This window comes from Lissotriton vulgaris, chromosome 4_1 (assembly GCF_964263255.1).
Source record: "Lissotriton vulgaris chromosome 4_1, aLisVul1.2, whole genome shotgun sequence".
Taxonomy (NCBI): Eukaryota; Metazoa; Chordata; class Amphibia; order Caudata; family Salamandridae; genus Lissotriton; species Lissotriton vulgaris.
The window spans coordinates 1,389,154,788-1,389,181,112 of record NC_141691.1 but is presented as its reverse complement, the minus strand read 5'-3'; the positions used below and the strand labels follow the sequence as shown (position 1 = coordinate 1,389,181,112).

The window sequence follows — 26,325 nt, the reverse complement described above, 5'->3', positions numbered from 1 at the left end:
CTGAGAGACTATTTTTTGCTATGGTTGCCTAAATATGGTCAGGGAAGAGCGAGGCACAGGAGAGCTGCCTGCCTGGGAGTGCATGTTTCAAATGCTTAGCTGCCTATAAAGCGGTAACAGTTTTGCTCCTGCGCTCCGAGCTGGAAATACCGTGGGGCGACGTGGTTTGCGAAGTGGGAGTCCTGGTCTCCTGAAGTGACCTCTGGAGACGAAAGGAGTCCCTGCAAACCGGAGGAGTTGACGGCTCAGTCAGGAAAAAAAAAAAGAAAAATACAAAAGGAAACTTCAGTGAATCGGATGAAAGCTACACTTTCGGTTTTACTCTCTTTTGCCGGCAAATTGCTTTACTTCTGTGAATCTTTTCACCTGAACACGTGTCGGGTTAACCTGCTCGTTTTCCAGGGCACTCGGCGGTGAAAGCGGACACAAGGTAGGCGTTTCAACAACATAACTAATTATACCGTGTCTCAAAGACAGCAGGTGCAGGCGGGCGGCATGGCATGTGCGTGTTTACGCTGCTTATTTACGTACGTCTCCCTCGTGGCGTTAGGTGCAGTGATTCCTTCCCCTCTCCTCCTCGCTGCGCAACCGAGAGCTGAATCAGCGAATAGGGGGCGCGTGCAGGACGCGATGCCTGCAGCTGATGTGTCTCCAGGGGTCATTACCAGGCTTCGGATGCTGCATAATGCTAAGGCTGCAGGTAACGCTCCTGTGCAACGCCAGCGAGGAGACATTTTAGGAGATGCCTACGGTCTTGTGTCGCTTAACTAACCATCCTTTGCTGCTTGAATAACTCACGGCCTGTGCATTATTTAACCGATCCGTTGTGGTGGCTGCCAGGGCCAACCTGGCGTACTGGCACTGACCAAAACTATATTTGGACAACATTTTGTATGAGGTTGCGGTGCGTTAGCTTTTCATTTACGAGATGTTTGTTGCTGCGCACCCTACTGAAAGTAACCACCTGACTTTCTTGGAATATTTCGTGCATATACTAATATACTTTAGAGTTTAGATTGCGCCAAGGCCACCTTAATGGTGCTTTAGAGCTCATAACAAGCACTGCAAACACAGAAATGCACAACACTAAATAATTTTAAAAAAGGATTCCAAGGTATTAACATAAAACAAAGTATTGCCCACTAATCACCATAACTATACAGGGACCAGCTGGTGAAAATACGGGACATAATAAATGAAGCCCAAAGCACTGAGAAGGGTAAAGAGAGGACTGTGCTAAAATGCAGTCAGCCCAACTGCAGCCTGAACGTGCATGATGTAATTGTAATGCTGCATTGCTATTTCTCCTTATACTACTGTTGTATCCGCAGCCACGCTCTGATTTGCTCCCCATCAGTGCACTAGGCTTTTTGTCATGGGCTGCAAGAATTTCACTTCCCTTAATCTCTGTTTCAGGACTCTGATATCTGCTGATTTTGGACCTCGTCCAGCTCAAAACCACACTTTGCACCAGGACTGCTGCCACACCGAGCAACTTTGTTTCACAGCGTATATTTTGAGCACAAAAGAGAAAATAAATTAAACCTGACCTCACGCCAGCACCGGACAAACACGACGCTCTCTGTGGGCTTTGGAGACAAATCCTCGAGCACAAGCCATGAAAATTGACCAGCATTTGGATCATGCCCTTTTTGAATTGCACGAAAACTAGCATTGATGCTTGAAGCCTGGAATAGACTAGAGACCCCGAAACAAAGGAAGCAGGTGAGTGTTTAGACAATGAGGAACAGCTATTTCAGGAGTGCTGATCAAGCACTAGCTTTCGCACGCAACTTCTGGCCTACTCTCTCCCTAAACCCAATCACAAAAGAGGGCCTTTGCTTTCAGCAGCATCACCGTTGAAACACGAGTGTCAGCAGAGCCTTTTTGATAGATATATAAATGAGGCACTACTTTAAAGGAGAGTGTTTGCAATATACAGAAGTTAATCACTGATTCTCTTCTGTGAGCTGCAAAGCCATTAGGTTACAGCCACTGTGGTGCTTTCTCCAGCAAAACAGCAGGGTATATCAATCAGAGCAGAAAGCCTGCACAAGGATCTTGCAGGGGTGAGCCACGTCTAAAGAAAAAGGCTGCTCCAGGTACCAACCCGAGTGATGCTTAAGCAGAGACATTGGCACACATCTCTAAAAACAGCAACAAATGTGGACAACTGCCTCTCAACATTTGCTTGACAAAAAACAAGGGGCTATATAAATGGAGGCAGGTAAATCAAAGGGCCACATGTTCACCCCTAAAGTGTCTCTGGGTGCTGTTAACAGATAGCAGATGTTTGTTACCCAAATGCATGGCACTCACTGCCATGATGATCCCAACAAAACTACGGTAAAGTACTCCAGCAGACGTAGCCGTGCAATGGCTAACAAGATGGTGCAGAATGTTGACCTTTCCAGAGAACATACTTCTTTATGTACCCATATGAACTATGAAAACTATGGAATGTAAAGAAGTATGTATTTTGGGATGGTAATGAACTACGAGATAATGAAGTGGCTACCAAGCTGAAGAAAGAAGAGCAATGTAACCGGAGTAATTTGCAAGCATGATGTCATTGTTCCACTGTATCACACAATGTTACATTAGTGTCTAAATATTATTCGAACTGTAAATGGCCATGGTTTGTGAAAATTGAATTTGATGTTTGAATAGCAAATTTTATACAAAACTTTAAACTGTTCTATAACCATCACTCTACTTTTCAGGTACGAAAAATCTAAAAGTTAATATGTACAAAAAAATCTAAATTATTGTTTTTGAAAAGCAGAACGCTTTGGTTTAATGAGTCTCCAGTGAAAGCCATTTACTAAGCCAATTAAAACCTTTCACTCTTGCATGCTTAGAAAAAGAGTGAGAAGAAAAAAATTATAACTGTGCACGAAAAGCTAATCTTCTTCCTAATGGAGAAGAGGAGTGGAAACTGCAGTCAAATTATAAAACACCACTAGTCTTTCAATTTCCTAAATTAAATGTCTTCTCTCTGCATTATTCCAGCTGTAAATGCGGCAGACCAATGCACTGATCCTATGCAGATGGGTTTTCAGCCATGGCAGGAGTCAGTTTAGCACTACCATGAGATCTGTAATTATAAGAGGTCTTGAAAACTTCAACTGAACAATATATTTGCTTTTTTTGTTATTTACTACATATTTTGAGTGAGACCAGCCTTTACCTTTAACTAATAGACTAAACCATAAGACATCCTCTGATTCATGTTATTTTTGCTGATTACTTAAAACCAACGCTATGTAAACTGTTTTATTTGCCTGCCACTGCGGATTTCCCCCTCCCAGTTTTAGAGCACCGTAATGAGGGGGGGTTGTTACTCAACTTTATAGATCTTTGATGATAAATGGGTGGATTAACCAACCCAGGCCTCACCTGTGACCACAAGCTAAATATGCATTTCAGAAGCAGGCCCAACTGATTAGATGACTAATTAAACATCTGGTTGTAAGCATGGCAAATTTGAAACACAGGGAACTAAAAAGAAATCATTCTTCAAAATAAATAATGGCTGAATAATTCTACTGAACTACAGCCACATGAGCTATTGGTTTGTAAAAAACAGTGGGTCCCTAAGAAATCACTAATGCAACCCAGCGCGATCAAGTGATTTGTCGCTGCTTAAAAACAACTTTAAAATACATTTTTTATTAAATACTTAAACGTGCTGCAAGTTGCTTCTCTGAAAGAGGCTGCAGAGTATGTTAAACGTCCGTGCTGGTCTCGGGGTGGGTTGATTCAGCCCACAGGGCTAAATCCATCCGCCGCATCAGCTGTTCGCATTTGAGGAGCACACCCTGGCCTGGGGCATGTGCTGACACTGTTGTAACTCACACATGTCAGCTCTCTGACGGACGCAGACAACAGATGCTGACATTATCCGATGCTGCTCTCTGCTTTTTCCATGGCCCCCTCGTGCCCTGATATGGCCAGTCCGAGAGACCGCGCGCGCCATCCAAAAGCACACTTGAGCAGCTGTATCTGGAGACGCCCGCGCGCGCCCGGTATAAATAGCACCGCGTTCATTACTGCATTCAGGCCAGGAGGAAGGGCGCGCGTGACCTTTCAGTAGGGGTCACGCTGGTGGGGTATATTGAAGTGCATCTCACCCATGATGTCCAGCCTCACCCACAGAACATACACTTGCTTGAAACTCGCGCTTCTTTTACTAGAAATATAAAACAACTCCACGAGGGAATACACCACAGCATCAAGGCGCTTTAGTGAGGTTACAAACGCTTATCATTGAACGCTTGTGGCCTGAGGCTTATTTCAGCGAAACGGGGATGTGCTTCCATCTTTCAGGCCAAATAACGTGAACGGTTTCTCTCCGGGGGTGGGGCGGGCGGTTCTTTAGAAGGATGACTCTGCCTCAGCATCCAAGCAAGACCCGTGTGCAAGCGTTTCCAATCAATATCACGGACCATGAATGTAAACTTGCTCTGCTTGCCACGCTCCTTCCAACGTTACTGGGGCTCCCAATGACTATCAGTAGCCCTAGCCTAGTCCAACAAGGAAGGTATCGACATTCTCAAAGTAGCATGGTTCGAGAAACCCCCTGATAAGAACACTGCATTTCATACGTAAGAGAAAAGTAATTTCTTGCAAACTTTTTCTTAAAAGTTATTGGAAAAATCTGTTACACTCCTTTGTCGTAATATATCTGGAGTGCAGTGCTGTAGCACAGCTGTGACCCTGCATCCTCACTAACAGTGAAATGCCTCGTGTTAAAAAAAGAAAGTAAAAAAAGGGACCAACGCTTTTGTCATGATGTTTGCTCTGATTTGCACTTTGAAGGTAAACGTGACATTAAAACAATAAGTTTATCTTTCCATGCCCTTTATTTTATGAATAAAGCATATTGATGTCAAAAACGATAACATTCTGATTGCCATTTGGAACGAAGGCTGCACAGTCAACAGCACTCAACTGGCATTTTCTTCTCCAGGATAATGTCTATAAGTGTGTTCGTCACCAGTCGTATGGAGGCCAACAGCTTGCATGTGCACGCACTGCATTACACTTGTGACTCGGCCTAAATGCTTTGCTAGAGCTGGTAAAATGGAACCAAATCGCCTCTTCAATGGATTTGGTCCCCTTCAACCAGCTGTAGCTATGCATTGAAAACTACAGGACGACGGGTTTCTCCAGACTGGAGCACCTCAGCCCACAAAGTGTGTTATTGATGATATGATGACCGGCAGCCAGCCGTGCACAGGTAAAAATGAACAAATGTTACTGTACAGCAAGAGAGATTGAATGTACTTGATGCACTGTGTAATGTGAAGAACTTAAATAAAATGGAATTCCACACACTGTGTATCATTTCCTCATGTTTGTTCTCAAGCAATAATAATATTCAGGATGTTGAGGTATACGTGTTATCTGGGGAAACATTCAATTTTTATATTATACTGTTGTATATTTCATGCCTTCACTATCCTTTGTAACTGAAGATCAACTCTGATAAGCATGCCAAAAATGCCCCCAATAAAGTGATTTTAAAGGCCGAAACATACCAAGTAGTGTAAAAGGTCACAAACACATTTGGAAAGTTACGTTCAATTTCTATTTAATGGTCCATGTCCACACAGTCGACATCTGTTCCCACAAGCATGGGGTCCAACTGTTGGTTAAGCCAAAACACATGCACTCTTTCAATGTAACCTTTGCACACTTAGCAACGGGTAAGGTATGGATGGGGCAAAAAATATTATGTTCTCATTTTAAACGTAGGAGGGGGAGCAGCTGGTGCGAATCTTGTACCAGTAACATTCTTACACAGGTCATAATTTTAAAGGTTGTCACTTTCTCTAGTTCATGACAGTCTAATGAGCGTAAAAAGGGCCCTGTTGATGCTAGTCAGGTGGTCGTCAATTTCAATAGGGTTCTCTTTAAAGAGTGACCCATCTCAAAAACTGGATCAAACCACACACCTTGCTTTCAGAGTCCATTTACATCACTAAGGAAATGTTAGAATACTTCACGAATGTCAACTTTCAAACACTGCATTAAGGTGGGCGCTGGGAGTGTTGCTGCTGGAACACATTGCATGCATCCAACTCACAGTTGAACACCCTTTGCCTTAGAATTAGGACAGAAATGATTTATAAATGCAAGAAATACAAAGAAACCCTAATTCGAAATAAAGTATACATGAAAACAGACTATGGCTACTTCTAAAGTCCCAATACATTCTGCACCAGCCATATCCTGACACACACATCCTTAAAAATAAAAACGAATGTTCAATGTGGTTTATGTAAGCAATGCACGCCATTGAATAATTGCTTACCACCCTTCACCCCCAAATAAAAATCAGCAACATTTTTAATCGAGACTTTATGGTAATGCTTTTTGCTTTTAAGAAATGCTGCACTGGTCCCATTCGACAATGAATTACACAAAGCAGGCCTTCACGTGCACGTTTCCAGTCTGAGTCACTGAGGACTCACACAGGCCTTATTTAGAGAGAAAATGCCTTGTTATAGGTTTAGTGGCATGTTTAAACTTCTGTGAGAATGAGCGCTCACATGTGATCACAAATGGTTTGGAGTATGAATTAGACACTAAATCTTAATGCGAGGGAGGCCCCTTTACTGAGACTACGGAAGCCTCTAGCGCCCACCTTCAGAGGGGCATTTTATTTTGGCACACAATACCGCACTTGGGAAGTACAACTACTGCAGGGTGAGGTATTTAATAGGCACGAGCACTCCCTCAGTACCAGTTGCACACCTCAAAACGAGAGATAGGACGGTAATCCTGCACATTCTCCCTGGCGCCGAGCTGTAAAACATGGTTTGGTACCGTGTTCCCACATAATTTCCCCAGGTTTTAATAGGCGAAACTTGTGCGTGGGAGAACGTGCAGTATTTTTACACCAATTGGAACTCCAATTTAGGAGCAAGCTCCTGTTTGATTCCCGCGCTCCCTCGAAAGAGGGCCAAGAAGCTGCCTACATGGAATTCGGAGCAGTTTGTCTGGACAAAGAGCCCCTCGTGCCAGGGGAGGGCACGCAGCTCCTGGGCAGGCAAGGATGCAAACTCGTGACCAAGGAAGGGGAACAAGGATAAGGCGACAACGCGATCACGTATCTTAGTGGAAGGTCGGGGTTTCAATACTGGGGCAGGGTCCTTGCTGAATTTGAGCCGGGGTTTGCAGGTGGGGGCCACCGGCACTTATGTTTGGGGGCAGGCATTTATTTTTCGGTATCAGATATTTAGCAGTGCAAGGGAGGGAAACACACAGATTGTAAAGAGGGAGTTGGAGAAAAACGGCAAAACAGTCACAAAGGGAGAAAGCAGGAACCTGCAAGAGTGAGATAAGGGCAGGGAGTGTCCGGTAGTGCATTAAAGACCACCAGCTTTGGAATGTAGCCCGCCCATCTCTAATCGCACCGGCTATGGAGGACAGCTTCGGGCACCGGCACTTTCTTTCACAAATTAAGCGCCGGTCGGGTTCCACCCACGAGGCAGTCTCAAACAGCCCACAAAGAAGAGTGGCACTATTGACCTTGACCCGGCTACAAATAATAAAATACTTTGATAGTGATTGGACAAGCTATCGATTCTGCGTTCTCAACCCTGCATCCTATGAACACACGTACGTGCTTACAACAAGTCTTTACAACACGAGGGGTGGGCGGTTTAGTAAACCTGGGAGGAGATACTTAGAAAAGCTAAGGTGCACATAATGAACATAAATACATATATCACACACAACACAAACGTAATTGTTTATTGCTCAAATGGCAGTGATTTAATGGTAATCGTTTTAGCGTTAAAAGGCCGCGCCTGCCACATTAGGAGGACTAACCTTTCACGAATCACTTAACTACCTACAGCTTACATGATTTTGTAACTGGATTAGGCAACTGATTACTCTTGGAAAGTAATACAGCTATTACTTTGATACATTTTAAAGGAAATGTTAGTAGTTTTATCCGCAAATTCAACATCTAAACACACACTATGCCATTCTCATCATGGGCACGGGTTACTTGCGACCTGTGGCATGTTAATAGTAACTCTCTCTAAAGAGAGAGCGGTCTTCAGCACTGCACGCAAAGTGGCCCACGTCGTGGTCCACACAAAGTTCTCCTGAAAGGATATTCCAGAGTTTAGGGCCCACGCTCTAACCAACCAACCAACCCCACCCATCCATCCATCCATCACTCCCTCCGGGGGGCACAACTCTTAGGGAAGGAGTGCAGACATCTATGGAAGCAGCAACGGAAGGTTGCGAGCAGCCTGGTGTCTAGACAAGTCTTTCAAAAGTAAAGAGGCCATTTTTCTGCAACAGCTTTGTGGGCACAATCAATGCCCATGATCATAGTGGCACCGATTGTTTATCAATACAGGGTCTCTGGGCCGGAGCATACGAACTGCTTTGGCACCAGCTGAATCCGACAGAAGGCAGACACCTACTGTCCAATATAAGGACCCGTCATTCAAGAATACAGCACTGCGCCTCAAGAAGGGAGATCTGGGCTCGAGTGTCAAGAAAGCAAGATGTTTCAAAGCCGGTGATTTGCAAGTTACAAGTTTCATCCACCCCCATGATTTACAAATGCAATGACAGGTACACTTGCCAGATATCTACACACCAAATATCCGAATGAATTAGGAAAGGCCACTGCAAAGGAGGCACAGCAGAGGTAGAAGCGCCCCCACATTAAACTTTCGTCTCCGTCATTTAGGCAAACATTCCAAGCTGCATCGGTCCCCGAGTCACTACAAAGTGACAAATCCATTTTTGCACCGCACGCCATTTCCACCCTCTCTGTAACTTAAGGAAACCGCTCACCCAATCCATTGGTGCACCACATTCTATTGGGCAGCACTCAAAGCACACCAAACCTTCCTAGAGCGTTATGCATGCAGACCCCTATTCCGCGTTTATGAGCACTACTTACACGCAGTTCAAGCTCACATTTTGTATTAGAATTTCCAAATACCCAACCAGCATCATCTGAATCCCGCCCCAAAGTCTCTTGTCAGGAATGCTTTGTATCAATCTGTCCAGAAACAAATCATTTTCACCCATCTTTTAAGACCATCCACGAACCCCAAACCACCACTAGTATGTGCTTAACATACCCCACTCTTCTTTTCTGGGACCACCCACATTAAATATTTAAATCACAATTATTATTTCAGAGCTCCATCGCTCCAATTTCTACCATGTTCCAGTACTCCACTGCAGGGAGTTTCATGACCGCTACCCATATTTAAGACACCCCACCCACAATATCCATGCTTCTTGAAGATATTCTATACAGGTAAGTATTGTGAGCTCTTAGTTAGACTTTCTTGCATCTTTAAGGCAGGCAGGGTCTGCTGGGTCTTAACTATAACAACTGGGTCATTTACCACCAATGCCTTGAGCAACAACAGTTGTGCTCCAACTGGATGACCCTATACTCCCCTTTAGCACTTTATTCTCAAGGAGGTGGTGTAGGTTTAGACAGAATACAGGTGACAATATTTATAGTTAATACAGTCAACGTCCAGGCAGTTTGCTACTTTGAAAAAGAAAAGGACAAATGCATATGGTGGCAAAATTCTAAACTCAAAAATTGGAATCCGCATTGAAAACCAGAATTCTCCAGAATGTTCCTAGTACCCCAGCCAGCATTATAGGTCAAACACACTCTGCACTAATATAACGAAATGGAAGGTGTTGAAAAAACTACTGAGATACGCAACAGTGCATGAGAGCCAAAAATAATGATATTTGTGAAAGGGGTCACATAACAAAAAATAGTAGCTCAAATTACAGTTCTGCAATGGTACACTTCAAATGGTAGCAGTAGTTTACAGTGCTATACATCTAAGTCTTGCAGTGTACTTTGCTGTAAGTTACTAGTAGAGCATGGGGGAATGTGGACGACGTTTCTTTGTATCAGCCACAAAAATGTTCAGAATGACCGCTTTGGACTACCCGAGTACCCCGCACCTAAAAGGCAAAGGGCCCACTCCAAATTTAGCAAACAAAATCATTCCTTTTGGATGGTTTGTTATCCAGTGACCACTGGGAGGAAGGCACTCTTCTGTAGTTCAACAATGCAGTGGACACTGGACAAATGATGATACCCCTGAGAACCACCTGAGCTAGAAACGAAATGCCAATGGTTCTGGAAATCAGGAAAACCTCATTTACCGACATCAACAAATCAACAATGCCAGGAAGTGGGTCCGAGGAAATCTCAAGATCTTGGGTGCAAATATAGCATGCTTTCCTACAGCACAAGGAGGGTAAGTGACAAAGAAGAGGCTGACTCGGCATGATCACAACATGCTGGAGGCATGGAGCACTGCAGCCCCTCTTGGCATGGATCGAACTGACTCGGGTGCACTAGCTTCCATAAGGAGGCCTGATTCTAGAAGAATGCAAATCGGAAAAGGAGATCGAGTAGTTCCTCTTAAGCAGACAAAACAGTGACTCGTCAAAGGGTTTGATGGTATTCCTTGCCGTCTCACAGAGTGTGTTTGTGTAACCTCCAGGTAAGAGCTGTGCCACGGGCAGCCTTGCACTAACCCAACCACTATCTCAGAGTACACACTTCTGGAGTAAAAATGTATTCGCCACTGACTCTGCCAGGTGCACAAGAAAGCTAACACAGGCACCCACAACCACACGTGCAAGGCTCCTCCATACATGCCCCAGATATGACGCAAGTAAAAGACAACTTGAGGAAGATTACAGAGACTTTACAAGAAGAGGGTAGGTAAGTTTTTCCCTTTCCCAGATGTTCCAGGGCCCACACTCTCATCACTGTTTAGGAAACACTACTGCTATCCATTTTTCAGGAAGCCTGCCATATCAATTTTCAAGGACACCAGTTCTTATCCCTGTTCCAGGACACCCCTCTGTACCAATGGTCTAGCTGCCCTCACCTCCAGGTAATGTACTAGGAACCCCTCGTAATGCATGAGTCAGCTCCCCCACCTCCTACCAATATTGGAACCCCCAATTTTGGTTTTAGGTCTCCAATCCTACTTGCGTCTTACAACGCGGCTATTCCCTTTCCAAAGTCTCCATCTATTTTTCAGTAACATTGATCTTCTTTCCTATGCGTACTTCATTACACTTTCTGTGCAAGTTTTAGACCTGATCATGCACTTTTTTTGCCCCTTTCATTGAACTTCCTGCTCTCGTTTCAGGGCACCACCTTCAACCAATTTTTCAGGAGTCCCGTCCTAATGTATGTACCAGGCCAGAGAATGAATCGTGATCTACATATCAATTTCTCACCCCGGCATTCACCCAACACACACTATTCTCTTTTCTTAACACCTGCTCATCTCCCCCAGTTTCCATCCCCCACTATTTCCCATCTTTCAAGAGAATCTTCTGCAGCCTCAATTTTCAGGATTTCCTGTTCTATTCCTGTATTCATAACTAATAAAATACTAAACGAGCTAATTTACTTTAATTGCATGACCAATCAGACAGAAACGAGAAAAGTAAACCTGTGAAAAATACCAAGTAGCAGTCACTGGCATCTACAGTCTACTACAAGGTCCAGGCTAGTGTTTGTGCCTTGTCTTTTAGTGAAATGCAGTCTGAAGCCCTCGCTGCATTTCCTTACGTAGAGGCAAATCTTTTCTTCAGTTTTACCCTGGAGCAGTTACTTTTCCTTGAAATGCATGAGGTAGTAAATGGCCCAAACAGGTTTGGATGAGGGTCAAAGAATCAAAGAGACTGTAAATTACATCTTTTTCCCCAGTCACAGTGTGTGCAGCTTTTGCTCACATGGTCTATAGGTTTCAGGAGCATCTCAAATTGATTTATCAATTGGGTCCTGCCTCCCCTTGGGAGAACCGGACGCAGCCTCTATTGTGCTTAGGCAATCCCTCAGCTTACCGGCAAGTTTAGTAGTTCCAGATTCTCGTTATGCCTAACTGCATTTCAGCACACCACTCTCTCCCACTGCCTAATCCAGTTTCAGCAGGCACCCTTGCTGTTTATCATCATCTCAGCAGGCCTCCTGCATCCCTCCCCCATTTCAGCAGCCTCGCCGATCCCTAGCATCCAATCAGCAGGCCATTCGTCTACCCATGTTCCACTAATCCCTTAGTATACCAACGTTTCAACTGACTGATCATCTACACGCGTTCCAACAAAACAGTCATCCTCCTGGATTTCAACAGTCCCTAACCCACAATTCCATCGTGCCCTCGCCTATCCTCAGCTCAACAGTGCCCTCCTACTCACCAACCCTCATTTCAACAGCCCCCTCACCTAGCCATACTTTAGCAATTCCATATCCCTATCTTCGTTTCAAGTACTGCCCGCCTCATCTGTTTCACAACACCTCATCTACGTTTCATTATTTCGTAAACTATGTTTTTGTAACCTCCTAATTTGGTCACAGAAACCCTTCCTTATCACGTTTCAGAACATTTGCCGTCTGTTCATGCTGCAGTATACCACTCTTATCAATGGCTCCGTATTCCATTCCCACACTTGCATCATTAGCTCCCACTCATATTCCCTCTAATCTGTGTTTCAGGGTCCACCATATATGCATTTTCAATAACCCAGATATTCCTACACAGTTCAGGACACACAGTCCTATGATCTTGACAAAATGACACCATTTACAAGTTCCAGGTTTCCCCACTGTATTGTAATATTTATACAGCGCTTACTATTCCCATCTGGGGTGTTGAAGCACTGATCGCACCTGCAGCACGCTGTGCCATATAGGGTGTGCGGTTAGAAGTATAGGGGCCTTGTATTGATCCTATATGGGATGAGTTTCCATTTAATGCATGATGACCACAGAGGTGTGGTTATCCTGTATGGGACACAGCACTTAGCAATATGTATGAGAAGCAGAGTTTATGGTCAGATTATGCAGACAGCCTTGATCAGGTGCCATTATGGTTTTCTTGAATGTTACAGCCACCTAGATGTTTACTGCATAGGGCTGTCCACTTTCATGTCTAATGGACCCAGGCAGGCATTTTAATGGTAGGGAAGATGATCAGAGATCTACCTAGATTGACTGCATCATGGTGATCCTTTCTATGAATATAATTAAATTATGTCAAACAGCGGTCAAAGAATATGGCTAGCTGGGTCCTACAGGGGTGGACCATGTTAGCAATCCTCCGGTGGTCAGCAGAGAGTAGTAGATTACAAAGCCAGACCATGTCTGTCCAGATGGTGTCTATAATGGTTAGATTCAATGTACTAGTAAGGGTACTGGATTATAGGAGTGGCCTGTAGCGGATCTGCCTTGCAAAATAAACTGCAATAAAGTATAATAAAAAAGGTATCATAGAGGGTCCGAGACATCTTTCACTTCTACCACTTATCTGGAGACTTGCACAGGGGAAGGTTCTGCCCAAGAATTCAAACGTTTTTTGCGAAATGGTCAATCTACTCCTGTGCGCTCGCAATCTCAATATTTCTTCAGAGGTTTTACCTCCTCCTTCCAATGGGCAGCGGTGGGTTGAGACTGAGGAATACAGTCTGTGAAAAGCTTTCTCACTGAAATGTTCAAACTGTCCATATATGTTGCTACAGAAGGCTTTGCTTTCAGATCTCAAGGTGAGCTTCTTACAGGTTAACATAAAAAAGCCATCTAACTAGAAGAACGTGCAGCTAAAAGCCTTGGTTCATGCCACTATGTACCTTTGAGCTTGCAAGCAATACCAAAAAAAACACAGACGCCTCCTTTAATCAGATCAGACCACTACTCTGTAAACAGCTTGAAGGAACTTATTTTTCTAATTAAACTCCAAGTTCTGAGCTGCCAGCTGTCTCATTCACTTTTCATTTTGATATTTACTGACGGGTTTCCAGATCGGTGGGGCACATAAGATTCACAGCTATTTACACCAGAATGGGAACTCTCAAGCTGCAATAGGCACACCACTCCAGTTATTCCTGATCTCATGCAAAGGGGGTGTGTGGGGGTTAAAGGCTTCCAATCATAAATCATAATCATCAAACAATATAGAAAGGCAACAAAGACACACTTTCCTTATTATGTCCCATCTGCTGAAATCAAATGTGAACAGTAAAACGTCTCTTACCTTGGGTTTCCTCTTAAAGCAGCATGGTGTAGAGCATTAAATCCATTGTTGTTTGTGATGGTCACATCTGCTGCAGCTTCTAACAGGACAGCGAGTATGTCATCACGTTTTTTACTTATGGCATCATGGAGAGGTGTATCACCTTCAGAATCCTTAAAAAATATACAGAGACCTTCAATTTGCCTACTGTCATTCATTCAGGACTTTTTTTCTGTTAAATAGGAAAGGTTAATTCTACCAAAAAGCACCAACAGCAGAGAGAACATGCAAGCAGAATGTTCACTGTTGGAAGCCCTTGACAAACTAATCCATTTTATTGTCTGCGAAAAGCATGATCGCTTTTATGCCTCTTAAGAATTGGACCGATGGAGCATTTCCTAGAACTGTTGGTAAGAACTGTAAACCTTGCCTAAGCCAGCATCAGAATTCTGTTAAGGGTTGTATTTTACCACAGAAACTGTCCCGAAGCTGCATAATATTTAGATACAAGGACATGCACGGATTGTGGAGTTCATGAATAGGAGAGAGTGCATACAAATATCTGTCAAGCTTCAAAATTAACCTTTCTGGGACAACATCCTTGAACTCTAACACCTATGTCTAAACTGGGGAGCTCTGTTACTGATAGGCTCATGTTTAAAGGTAAAAGAATACGCAATATTACATTTTGGGAGGCAAGGCTTAACTTTAACTCGAAATACATGCACACAAGTTACTATCAAGGCTCTAAGAACACATTCTGTTAGGGGTAACCTTCACAGCAATATTCACAATACTTTGAGTCACTGTGGGATCCTACAGTAGAGGCCATTCAAGGCCCTGCATAGCAACCCTGTCCTCCAGTTTAATTACAAAACCTCTGAGACACTGTTCCAATGCTTATAGCCACTCTGGAATTGATTAGGCTAACTTGGTACTGTTTAGACATCCAAGGATGCAATAGAATGACCACTTTAGCTGGACTGCCTCGGTCAATGATAAAGTCAGCAGTGGATCTGTCCATTGGACCCAGAAGCTGTGACAGAATCATCCATTTAACAGGTAGAAGACATTTTCATAAACTACAGTAAATGTGGCAGGATTAAAAGGCTATTCATCTCTACTAGTGGTTTAAACAGGCCCAGTATCAAGTTGCCCATGGAAGGGTCATCTTTGCGGCATCACGCACCAACACTTCTACTGAGCCCCATTTCCAGTTCAAAGTGGACTTCTCCAAAAATCCAGAGCCATATCTGGCGCTGGGGCACAAAGCAAAGTAATTATCCGAGTTCTTTGATCTGCTCTGCCATACTGGTGTACAATGTAGATCCTTTGACGGTCTTAGAACTAGGTCAAATCATTGCACATTCTATTTACCTTTCTTCTTTCAGCTTCAACAATTCCAAGGTTCCTCTCATGTCCAACCTGTACCTCGGCACACTTTCCAACTATGTCCAGTTGTATGCCTTTTCATGCAACAAGGCAAGCATCAATCATGATTCAGAAAACAAAACTGACTCTGCCAGACTGATACTTGTACGTTAGACCACTGCCTCCATGCAGTCAACGACTGAAAGACCAATATCAATGTAAAAGTGAAAGATAGATGAGACGGAAACTGTGACATCTAGCAAATGGAACAGAATGCAACAAGTGCTCTGTCTGCCAACAAAGCCGGAAACCTAATGAGTCCCAACTAGCTACGTAAGGGTAACCTGGGAGTCATAGTGAACTCTGGAAACACCTTGGTGAGCCAACTCAAAGGTTACATCATCTTTTCATCTCATCTGATTCCTATAGCAAATCTTTAATTTTCTGGGATTCCTATGTCAAGTGCAATTAACTAAAGCCCTTGCACTGTCACGCCAAGATACAGCAACAGCCTCGGTGAACAGGTATCATAAGAGCACACACCTAGATGGATCAAGAACCTCTTCCATCATGGGACCACAAATCCCCTGCATTACAAGCAGTCTACTCTCACAGATATGGCCTCATGGAGCCCTCAAAAGAGTAGATATGAAATAATTTTTGTGCACCCTATGTATGACAAGTTAATACTCCACTTTAAAGCCTTTGCTTCTGTAGCTGATCCACCACCGCAAGATGAGGTACCCACATCTGACATACATATGCTAAATCAAACTCTTCCTACACATAACAGCCACCTTGCAATCATCTTTTCAAACACACATGCCAGATCCGGGTTTGCTATCACTCCCATAAAAGCAAAAGCGCTACAATGCCACACTAGTGGCAGATGTGCTGCATACACATTCCACAAGAAGAGAAGAATTATTAACTTGTATTAATGTGTTTACAGCTTGAGATCTTGTGGACTGACTGATGAGCATTATCCCACAATCAAGCGGATGACCTCTGAACAGCATCTTGTTTAGTGTGAATAAAAGTTTTTCATCAAGTCTAAAACACAAGATGCAGATTATGCTTCCTATCAAAAGACAGAAAAACAATTAGCTAAAGTATTTGCTATCATCCTCAAAGATCTGATTCTGCAGAATTCCTTGATGAAATATTCACCCATCTATAAAGCTATGCAACCGGACACAAAACCAGACCTGATAAAATTCTTAAACTAAAAAGGACTATTGCAGCCGTTGACAAACTGAGCCATTTTATTTATAAAGTTTTATATAGAGCGAACATGACCCAAGAGGGTATCAGCGCGCTTTACATTTAGGATTGTTGCGTTACAAGTTACATCAGATACAAGAGCATAGTAAGGTACAGTGCACATAAACAATGTTTCAATAATTCGTAGGAGGGAGGGGAGGAAGGAGTAATAGCGGGGAGTGGAGGAGGAACTATGCCCAATGTCCGGCTGGGCAGGTGACTGTCAAGGGCGAAATCAGGGCCAATCTCTTTATCAGCTGTCAAGCAGCTCCACCGGCCATCAGCCATGTTGCCCAGGTCTCAGAGTTCAGGAAAAAACAGTTTTTCATTTATTTGATTTGCGACAGTTATATTGCGCTATCTAGACCCGGAGATATCAGAGTGCTTAACCAGGAGAACGTAGCATTAGAAGGTACATCAAAAAGATTATAAAGCGCTGGCTAGACCCGTAGGTGTCAGAGCGCTATAACAGAGGAACATTGCGTTACAAATTACATCAGTTGCAAAAACGTAATAATGTACAGTAAACAAAACAACGAGGTTGAGATAATTCCTAGGAAAGGAGGGGAGGAAGGAGCCATAGCAGGGGACGAGGAAGAACTGTGTCCAAATTTCCGGCTGGGTAGGTGACGGTCGAGGGGGAAACCAGGGCCAATCTCCTCATTAGTTGTCTAGCAACTCCATCGGGCATCACCCATGTTGCTCAGGTCTCAACATTCGGGAAAAACAGTTTAGAATAGATGTACAGGCTACGAGGATAGAAATAAGAGAAGAAGGTTGGGGGGAAGGGCATAGAAACAAGCCAGAGAGGGAGCTGAAGACACAGCAGGGTGAACTATGTCCAATGTCCGGCTGGGTAGGTGATGGTCAAGGGGGTGAAGCCGGGGCCAATCTCCACTACAGCTATCTAACAGCTCCACCGGGCATCAGCCATGTTGTTCAGGTCTCAGCGGTGCACATCAGTGTACTAGCAGCCCCTACTTTCTTTAATCTTTCTTTCCGCACAGTCAGGCTTTATTAGATAATCTCACTTATTTTAATAGGTTCTTGCAGCTTTGATAATTATTTATTTTCAGTCGATCATTTTAGGTTTATCTGTATATAACTATATTATGTTGAGTTGCTGTTCCAGTTCTTATGGCCATTTATAAGACAGGCATGCCGCTTTGTTCAGAAACCAGAAAGCAATTGGTTTATGGTCCATAAAAATACATTTCTTTCCCAAGCAATGACCAACCTGAACAAGACTCTGGGTGAAGGAGACACTATTCATACCTGAATGTTACACTGGCGGCAACAGGAAGAAATAGCTCACTGTGATGAAATAGAGTGCATTATCTGTGCTCTCCTCCATTCCAAATGGCTGAAAAGATTATATGACGAAACCGAAGAATGCACTCACTGAAATCCAGTAATAAGAATCGAGTGTGCCATCTATGCTTATTTCTACAGTGACCCCTGTGGTTTCTTTACAAGGGCTGAAACTGTATGCATGCGTCTGATAAGCCTCACACCCTGCCTTAACTCTAGTGCAATAGTTAAGGAAGCCACAGTCCACAGTACAACCAATCGGAAATAGTAGGCTAGTGAAGCTAACACTTTGTGAGGTATCTGAAGAACAACATAAAACTTCAGAAAAATTCTGGAGTTCAAATTGTGACTTTTCAACAGGTCTGAAAGCATAAGACCTATAAAAACTGCATGAACCAGGCAACCTTCCCAACAATCACCATGAAAATCACAAGACCGTTTTGGTCCATACTGTTTAAGGCCTTTGCATTTTATTGAAGTAAGAGCATAGGAAGAGTTCCTGCCACAACCCTTACTCACCACTCTTTCAACTACCTCCACTTAAACCATCACTACATTAATTTGCAAATGGGGGGAATCCCCATTTATCCAATAGGGATACACACTTTGTGCTGGTACCCTCAAATGCAGAAAGAGCAAAACTACGTTTTTGTCAGGTCTGCTGGCTTAGTGGACTAATGCGTCCACTGTAGGGGGCTGAGCTCGACCTCATGGCCAGAGGTTCAAATCCCCAGGTTCCATCTTGATACCCTTAGGTAGGTGATACGTGCACTTTACAAATACACGTTATGTTATGTCAAGTCATAGATGAAAACTGACAATTGTGATGGCTATCGCACAACTGTTACACCTACGATACAGAAAAAAGATGCTTCATCAATGCCGTTATACTGGAGTGTTCGTGGATAAAATTAGGCAAAGTCTCATCAAGAACCTGAATGTCCAGTTCTTGCACAGAAGCTGTTAGAATGAATGTGATTGAGCACTGCTAAAATTCAGATGAAAATCAAGAAAGATTAAGCATTGAGGTGATTAATTTAGAAGCACAAGCACTGTCTTATAAAGGACATCCTAACTTGGAACCAGAGTGGAGGATTGCACCTTGCGTGAACAAGAAATTTGGAACCTGCAAAGTGATTTCCTGATAAAGTATTAACGGAGCACTCATTGCAGCCACTGGCAACATATCGATCATATTGGCCATGGGCCTCAAACATTTCAGAAACCGGTCCGGTCTTCTAAAAGCTTCTCTTAGCACTAAAGGTTTCACAATGAACATTCCACTATCCGCTAGTAAAATAGGAATGAGGTCAATTGCCAAAGCTCTAGGCAGGATGTATAGTTTTTAGTATCGGATATATCACAGCCTGACCATTGCAAGGCCTGCAGTCCCTGAAGCAGAGCTTTATGGCAGTGGCCAGACTTTGAGATCTCTTCAAAAGAAACTGAACTGGAATAAATATGCTTTAGAACAAGTGTCTTTCATATCGAACATCTACTGAAGTCAAACAATTTGCCAGGATTGAGTATTCGGTTGACAACGGGCTTGGGAGTGAATGGTGCTTCAATCTCAGAATCTCCCAGCTGGGCGTCTGAGTGAGCCACAGCAGACAAAATAAGGAGGTGTGAGGCATCTTTAGGTTTCTTGGAAGGAGACAAAGATTTGAGCATACTTTCCTCTTAAGTGGCTGTATCTGAGGAATGGTGAGGTCACTGACTGAAGCAGAAAACAGTCATAGAAGAAAGCAGGCACAACCATTCATGAGCACACATTCACATTTTCTCAGTTTCTCCGAAGACATCTTCCTGCAACATGTGCACTTGTTCACACGATACTGATCACAGGCAAGTGAGGGGTTATGAATATGGTTTCCTCAACTTCTTGCTATAGTTAGATAAATCTTAAAGTAAATCATAAAGAGCTGAGAGAGAAAAATGAATGATTTTCCACAATTGAGCAAGTACCCTACAAATTGTGAAGCAAAAAGCTGTCAGAAAGAGTATTAATGAGGAAAAAGAAATAAAAGTGAAAAAGCAGTAAAATCTCGTAGTGTAGTCTAATCGTGAGCCATTTGGGAAATACAGCTGTGCAACTGGTAAGATGCAGGGCAATGTGAGTGCTGGGTGCCAGAAAGGGGCAACACGACTGCTCTCTTTCTTTGTTTTTAAAGTAGATCATGGCATTTATATTTACAAATATCATTTTATAGCATTAGAGTTTTAGTAAGACGTTGCTAAGGATAGAGAACATCAGGATATTAACAATACTGGTTATCTATCTTGTTTTACCGAAGTCAGGAAGACAGTATAACTCATCCTCCACAGGAGTGGGTAACATTACACTTGAGGTAGTTATCTAAAGCAGAAGGAGGAATATTAGCACACATATACATTTAAAATACTTATTGCTTGAATGTTTTGTTTGTACAAATTACCTGTTAAATGTCAAAGAACAGATTTGGTCACCGAGATAGAATTCAGGTATACACAATTACAGGTATGGTCGGTTCTCTGTTTAAGAAAGGAGAGATCCATGTGCTTTATAGGGATTTACTACATTCTGCTGAACTCACCGACTACCGAGGTGACGAGGCAGAAGTGAGGGGATTCTGTGTCAGTTTTCTCTTTTACCCCATTGCCATGCCTCCGATCTACCACTGCCCCTCATATTTCTTTGTTTTTAAATTTGTTTTTGTCTATTAGCATTTTCATGTTACAATAATAGTCAAGACACAATATGCAACAATACTTAAATCAGAACACAGGATAACCGTGAAAGTCATAACAATAATGTAACAGAAGATTATAAATATATATGGAGAAGCTTGTGGTGCGTATGCAGACCAATTTTACAGCCTCCTTAGTGAGGTAGGCTAGGTCAATAAATTGCCCAAGGTGATGCCATATGTAAAGAAATAGATAAAACAATATATAAAATAAACAACCGACAACATACATAAACAATCTGGAGTCCTAGGGCAGCACCGGAAGCACAATAGTGTGGTCCATATACAAACACGAGGTAAGGACATATAGAGGAAGCAACAGAGGTATCTGTGTGTAGTAGTGTATGAGTCAGCGCTCTCCGCCCTGCCTGCCAACAGGGCGTCTGCTGGTGAGCTACCTATTACATGCAGGGAAAGTTGGTCTGGGCTGCAGAGGTTTCCAAGGGCTACCACACAGTTCTCTTTATACCCATTGTGTGTATGCTTCTGTAATAAATACTATTTTTGTTTACAATAAATATAAACATCTTAAAATGGGTTACAGGATTCCAGTTGGGACACAGAATATCCTAGAACGTTTGTTATTACTGAGTACAGATTTTACAATGTAAAATTTTGGAGACAACAGGAAAAATTATGCCTCTACTTTAAAATGATGATCATGAAATGTACCTGAAGGCTGGGATGGCATCCAAAGTCCAGTAATGTTTTTACAACTTGTAAATGGCCCTTGTTCACTGCAATATGCAACGGTGTCTGTCTGCGCTTGTTACGAGCATTCAAATCTGCACCACCTCGGTGTAAGACTTCAATGACTGATCCTTCATCCCCGAAAGCTGCATGGTGTACTGCCCGGTCTCCATCTTTATCCTAAATTACAAACAAAGTTTGTATTTGCTAAACAATATTTCAGTATTGCAACACAATTTAAGGACACACTTATTTCAATACAAAACTATACTGCAACACTGCTCAATTTCACTCATAAGGAATTGCATTTTTTATGTGGATTTAAGACAATGTCTTCTAATGATGCAGCTTGCAAGTCTAAAAACTGCCTCCAGATAGTCGTTGCTGGAAGCTTGCTCTGATATGGTATGCCACTAGGTGGATATACCGTGCAGAGAGTCCAGAGATTTCCCAGAAGTGTACAGGACTCAATGTAAACCCAACGTGCTCTATTAGTGGTAGTGTGGGCAAGCTGCCTTAGGCCTAACACAGAGGAGTGTTAAGACATTTATTGCACAACACTGACCAATAACTAGCACTCGACTCGAAAAGGAGATTCACACCAATTTTATAAAAATAAGCTTTGTTCAAGTTTTATTTTAAGACCAAGATCTTCGCAATAAGATAAGTAAGTTTTGCTGGAAAAATACTTGAGACTTTCAAAGTGGACACTTAGAGCCATTTTCAAAGAGTCCAATGTTATTCTATGGAGGAAAACAATAATGCTGTTATACAGGTAAGCACACGACTTACAGTTCAAGTATTCGGCACCAAATGTCGGTAAGGGTCAGGTGAGAACCCAAACTGCACCAACAGCGGCACAGGGGCGGCCGGGTGCAGAGGTCAAAATCAGAGTTCAGCCCAATGCACTTCAATGGAGACTGGGGGTGCTTCAAGCCACCCTGCTGGCAGGAAGGTAGGTAAATCGTTTGCAGGGGGAAAGAGCAAGCAAGGGGTGGGGGCACAAAGCAGCACCAAACATTCACCATCGGCGGCACAGGGGTGGCAGAGTGCAGGGTGCAAATACAGCATCGTGCTCCCAGTGCCCTTCAATGCAGAACTTGCTTCAGACAAACAAGCTGCAGGCGTTGCACCGTATGCTGTAGGAGGGAGACCAGCAACAGCAGAGTTTAGCAGACATGTAGGGCATCGTGGGAGTACAGACCGTTCAGCTCACCAAGGCCCAGGGGCTTCGGGTGCATGGGTGTCCTCAGACGTCGGTTTCTTCTTACCGGAGCCAGTCGCAGTCAGGGAAAGCCTCCAGATTTAGGGTGCAGGTGTCATCGTGGAGTCCAGGAGGGTTCAACGAAAGCTCGACTTCGGGTCAGGATCGCTGGGGAACTGGTTCTGGATCGGTGAGCCACTTGGACATGGACAGAAAGCATCAGGTGCAGAGTGGGCAGGACTCGTGAATACGTAAGGCACCAGAGTCCTTTGTGTAGGTTTCTTGGTGACCGATCCACTGTCCTCTGGAGTCTCCTGTCTTTGTGGAAGAGGAGGCAGTCTTTCTCTGGTTCTGGAAGTCACTGGCTGCAGGACAGGCCTAGTCTTCTTTTGCAGGGTCTTGGAAGCTGGAGACAGACCGGTAAGGCTGAGGCCAAGTCTGTAGTCGTCTTCAGGCTTCGCTGCCCATTGTCTTCTTAACCCTTCTTCTTAGGTCGGCAGGAACTAGTTTTCAGGTCTAGGGAAGCCACCTAAATACTAAATTTAGTGGCGTCTTAGGAGAGTAGCAGGAAGGGTCAATGGGCACCTTACTGGGAGTGACTACACTCTCAATTATGCCACCCACTTGTGAGAGGGAGCATAAACCTAGCCCGATTGAAGGAGTCTTCCCATCTTCAAGATGGCGAGGACTGAAAGATGTGCTTCACCTTGACTCCCTCACCTTAGCGGTGGAGTTGGCAGAGGTGGGCATAACTATTATATTACGTTTTCTCTCTGGTTTTCCTGCCCAAAGTAGGGGTGTAAACCGGGAGCTGCTATCTGCTGCTAGCAGCAGAGGCTGGGGGTCCCATTACAAAGGTGGCAAGCCTTTGAAGCTTCCCTCTCAAGCACAGGGTCCATCCTGGGGGAGGAGATTTGATACCTCCGCCCACGATGTGCATTGTTTCTGGTCCCAGGGAGCAGAGGCTCTCGACCCAGGTGTTCAGTAACATGCTGTGTGGGGGCAGGCTGCTTACGCCAGTCTGTGACTATACCAGCTTTGGTAGGTTTTCAGAGGGCACATCTGAGGTTCCATCTGGGTAGATGGTTCAATAAATCCCACACTGGCATCAGTGTGGGTTTATTGAAAGGAGTAGTTGCGTACCAAACACTCCTGGGTTCAGAAAAGCCATCATGGTACTCGGGAACTCGAGTTGTACTCATGGACTCTCTATGACTTCCCTGGCACTTACAATTTATAAGAATCGTCTTAAATATTTAAGGGGTATATCTGCTCATTCAGATATGCCCACACCTGTGGTATATTTCACGTATAGAGTCAAATTCTTTCTGCAACAGTTTTAAGGCAAGATAGGTCTAATGCGCATAGATAATACGAGTGCTACATACTACCTTCAAAAAGATGAGGGGAAACCCTCCTCAGCTGTCAACCCTAGTGCAGTATATCTGGTGCTGGGCAATCAACCATCTAATAAATTACCTGTCAGAGAATATTCTGGTAGTGAACAATGTCTTTGTAGACCTGCTGAGCAGGACACAGCAACAAGTCAACGAATGGGAACTCCATTCTCAAGGCCTACTCCCTTATTTTCAGAAACGGGGCACCAAAAACATTGTCCTTTTTGCCACATATACAAAATGCCCAAATTCTGGTGAAAGGTTTCCACACACCCAATTTGTAGGCAATGATCTGTGGATGAACTGGTCAGGGATCTTTATGTATGCATTCTCCTCCTCTCCCACGGATACCATATGTAGTCAGGAAGCGGAGGCAAACATTACTTATCCTCATTTTGAAGGATCCAACGTGGGCCACACAACCAAAGCTCTTAACTCTTCTAGAGATGTCCATCAACCATCACGAGAAGTTGCCCAACAAGTTAGACATACTGGCCAGAGATTTTCACAGAGATCCACGGCTAAAGTCAGACACCTAGACCCCAAGCAGCTCAAGCAGGCGATTTGGCTCCTGAGGTTTGGTTATCTTGGCCTCCCGCTTGTGTGCACAGAACTACTAGCGGAGGTCCATAGGCCCTCCACACGCACCTACTACGCTGCTAAGTAGAAGCGCTTTGCCCACTATTGTAGTCCAAACCTCAAACGTACGATTTCTTACCCGTCGGTGTAGTTTTGCAGCTTGAAGAATTTTCTGGATTCACAAGACGTGCATTATTATGCCATCTAGTGAGTGGGTCTGGAATTGTTCTATTTGTCCTTTTTAGGTCTCGCCTAGCAGTGCAGCGAGCCTGCGCTACTCGCTTTGCGAGGCATATTGTATTAGGGTATATTTTAGAAGTGTTGTGGAAGCCCCACCCATCTTTTTCATTGGCTGGCGTCATTATCCATGGTAAAAGCTGGCTTCCGATTGATAGTGAGGCTTCTTAGTCCCTCCTTGTTACCGCCCTGTCTCCTTTTGTTGACGCCCATCAGGACTGGATCATTTACTTGCGGTGTTACACGGTCTCCTTCATTTAGTCTGTAGGCACTTTTTCCATTAGGGGCTTTGGCAAAGGCGGCGTGTGTTTAATTTTTTTTATGCACGTCGACCATTGGTCTAGGATTCCAATTATTACACGGATATGTACAGTGTTAGAAAGAAAAGAGGTCACTTCTGTGCATCTCTGCTCATCCGATCATTGGCCCCTTTCATAGTGAACAAATGTGTCACCTCCTTGGCAGGACGGACCACAGTTGTCCTGTGCAGATCCAATGACTGCTTGGAGACCCACAGAAGGCAGAGCCTAGGCCCTTTCCTGCCCAGAGGGTGGTGGAGCTGCTATTGTGGCTGTTAATATGACCCTTCTTGACGGATGGGGCGTCAGACTCGCTGTTGAGATCTGTGAGCGGCAGTCGGGGCAGGGGGCGGTGACCCCCTGGGCTCCCTCCCATCCCGTGGACAGATGGCTTTTACAAGGTCCCGGCAGGGCATGGGCTGGTAGAGCTCTGAGGAGCCTCTGCCGCTGTCCTATATACAGGGGAGATGGCAGCCAGCTGCTTCCTGTGTGCAAACAGTCACTTACTGGGAGCAGGAGTGAGGGCAGTGAGACCAGGCAGCGAGCGGGAGAAAAGAGGCCTGGGGCTCGCGGACCCGGAGTGAGACTGCTGGCAAGACACGGTGAGTGCTGCAGAGCCCGAGACAGACATTAGACACAGCGTGGACCGCTGCAGGAGCAAAGCAAGGCCCCAAAAATAGCTGCTCCATGTACGGCAGCCAGTAAACTGTGCACCCACGGACACTGCGTGTGTACAGCACTGAAACTAACTGCACAAGTCAACCTTAACTTCCCTTTGGTACAGTGGCACCGTGATCCAGAGGCCTAAGGGCCCGCTCAACCCCGATAGTTGTATTTTATAACTTGAACAGCATTTCCTACCTTTGGCAAGGGCTCGGCACTATCCACGCTACTTACACTAGTGCTGTTTCACGTTAAATCACCATTTTTCATTTGACTATATTTGTCCCTCTGGTGAATTTGTGACACTTGTCACCCCCCTGGTTGCGTTTTGCCGTCGTTATTTTATTTGCTTGTAGGCTGGGGTGTTTTCTGACTCATAGAAATTTTTTTCTTTTAGGATAGCCTGGCGCTTTTGGAAATTTCGATATATATTTAGGTTAAATCTAGATTTTTACAAAGATTGCTCTTAGTTTTTCCACCTAAAACTTCCTGTACTATGGTAACACACAACAGCGATGATAATTAACT

General features: G+C 44.0%; 1 protein-coding gene across 2 annotated transcripts in view; it reads right to left on the bottom strand.

The window, feature by feature from the left end:
* Nucleotides 1-26,325, bottom strand: part of MIB1 (MIB E3 ubiquitin protein ligase 1) — a 346,522-nt gene that overhangs the window by 129,464 nt on the left and 190,733 nt on the right. For both annotated transcript variants that reach the window (XM_086965634.1, XM_086965633.1), the window contains exons 11-12: nucleotides 21,401-21,598; nucleotides 14,079-14,230 (exon numbers count right to left, since the gene is read on the bottom strand). In XM_086965634.1, the coding sequence (XP_086821760.1) occupies nucleotides 14,079-14,230; nucleotides 21,401-21,598 (350 nt within the window). The remainder of the gene's footprint in view (nucleotides 1-14,078; nucleotides 14,231-21,400; nucleotides 21,599-26,325) is intronic.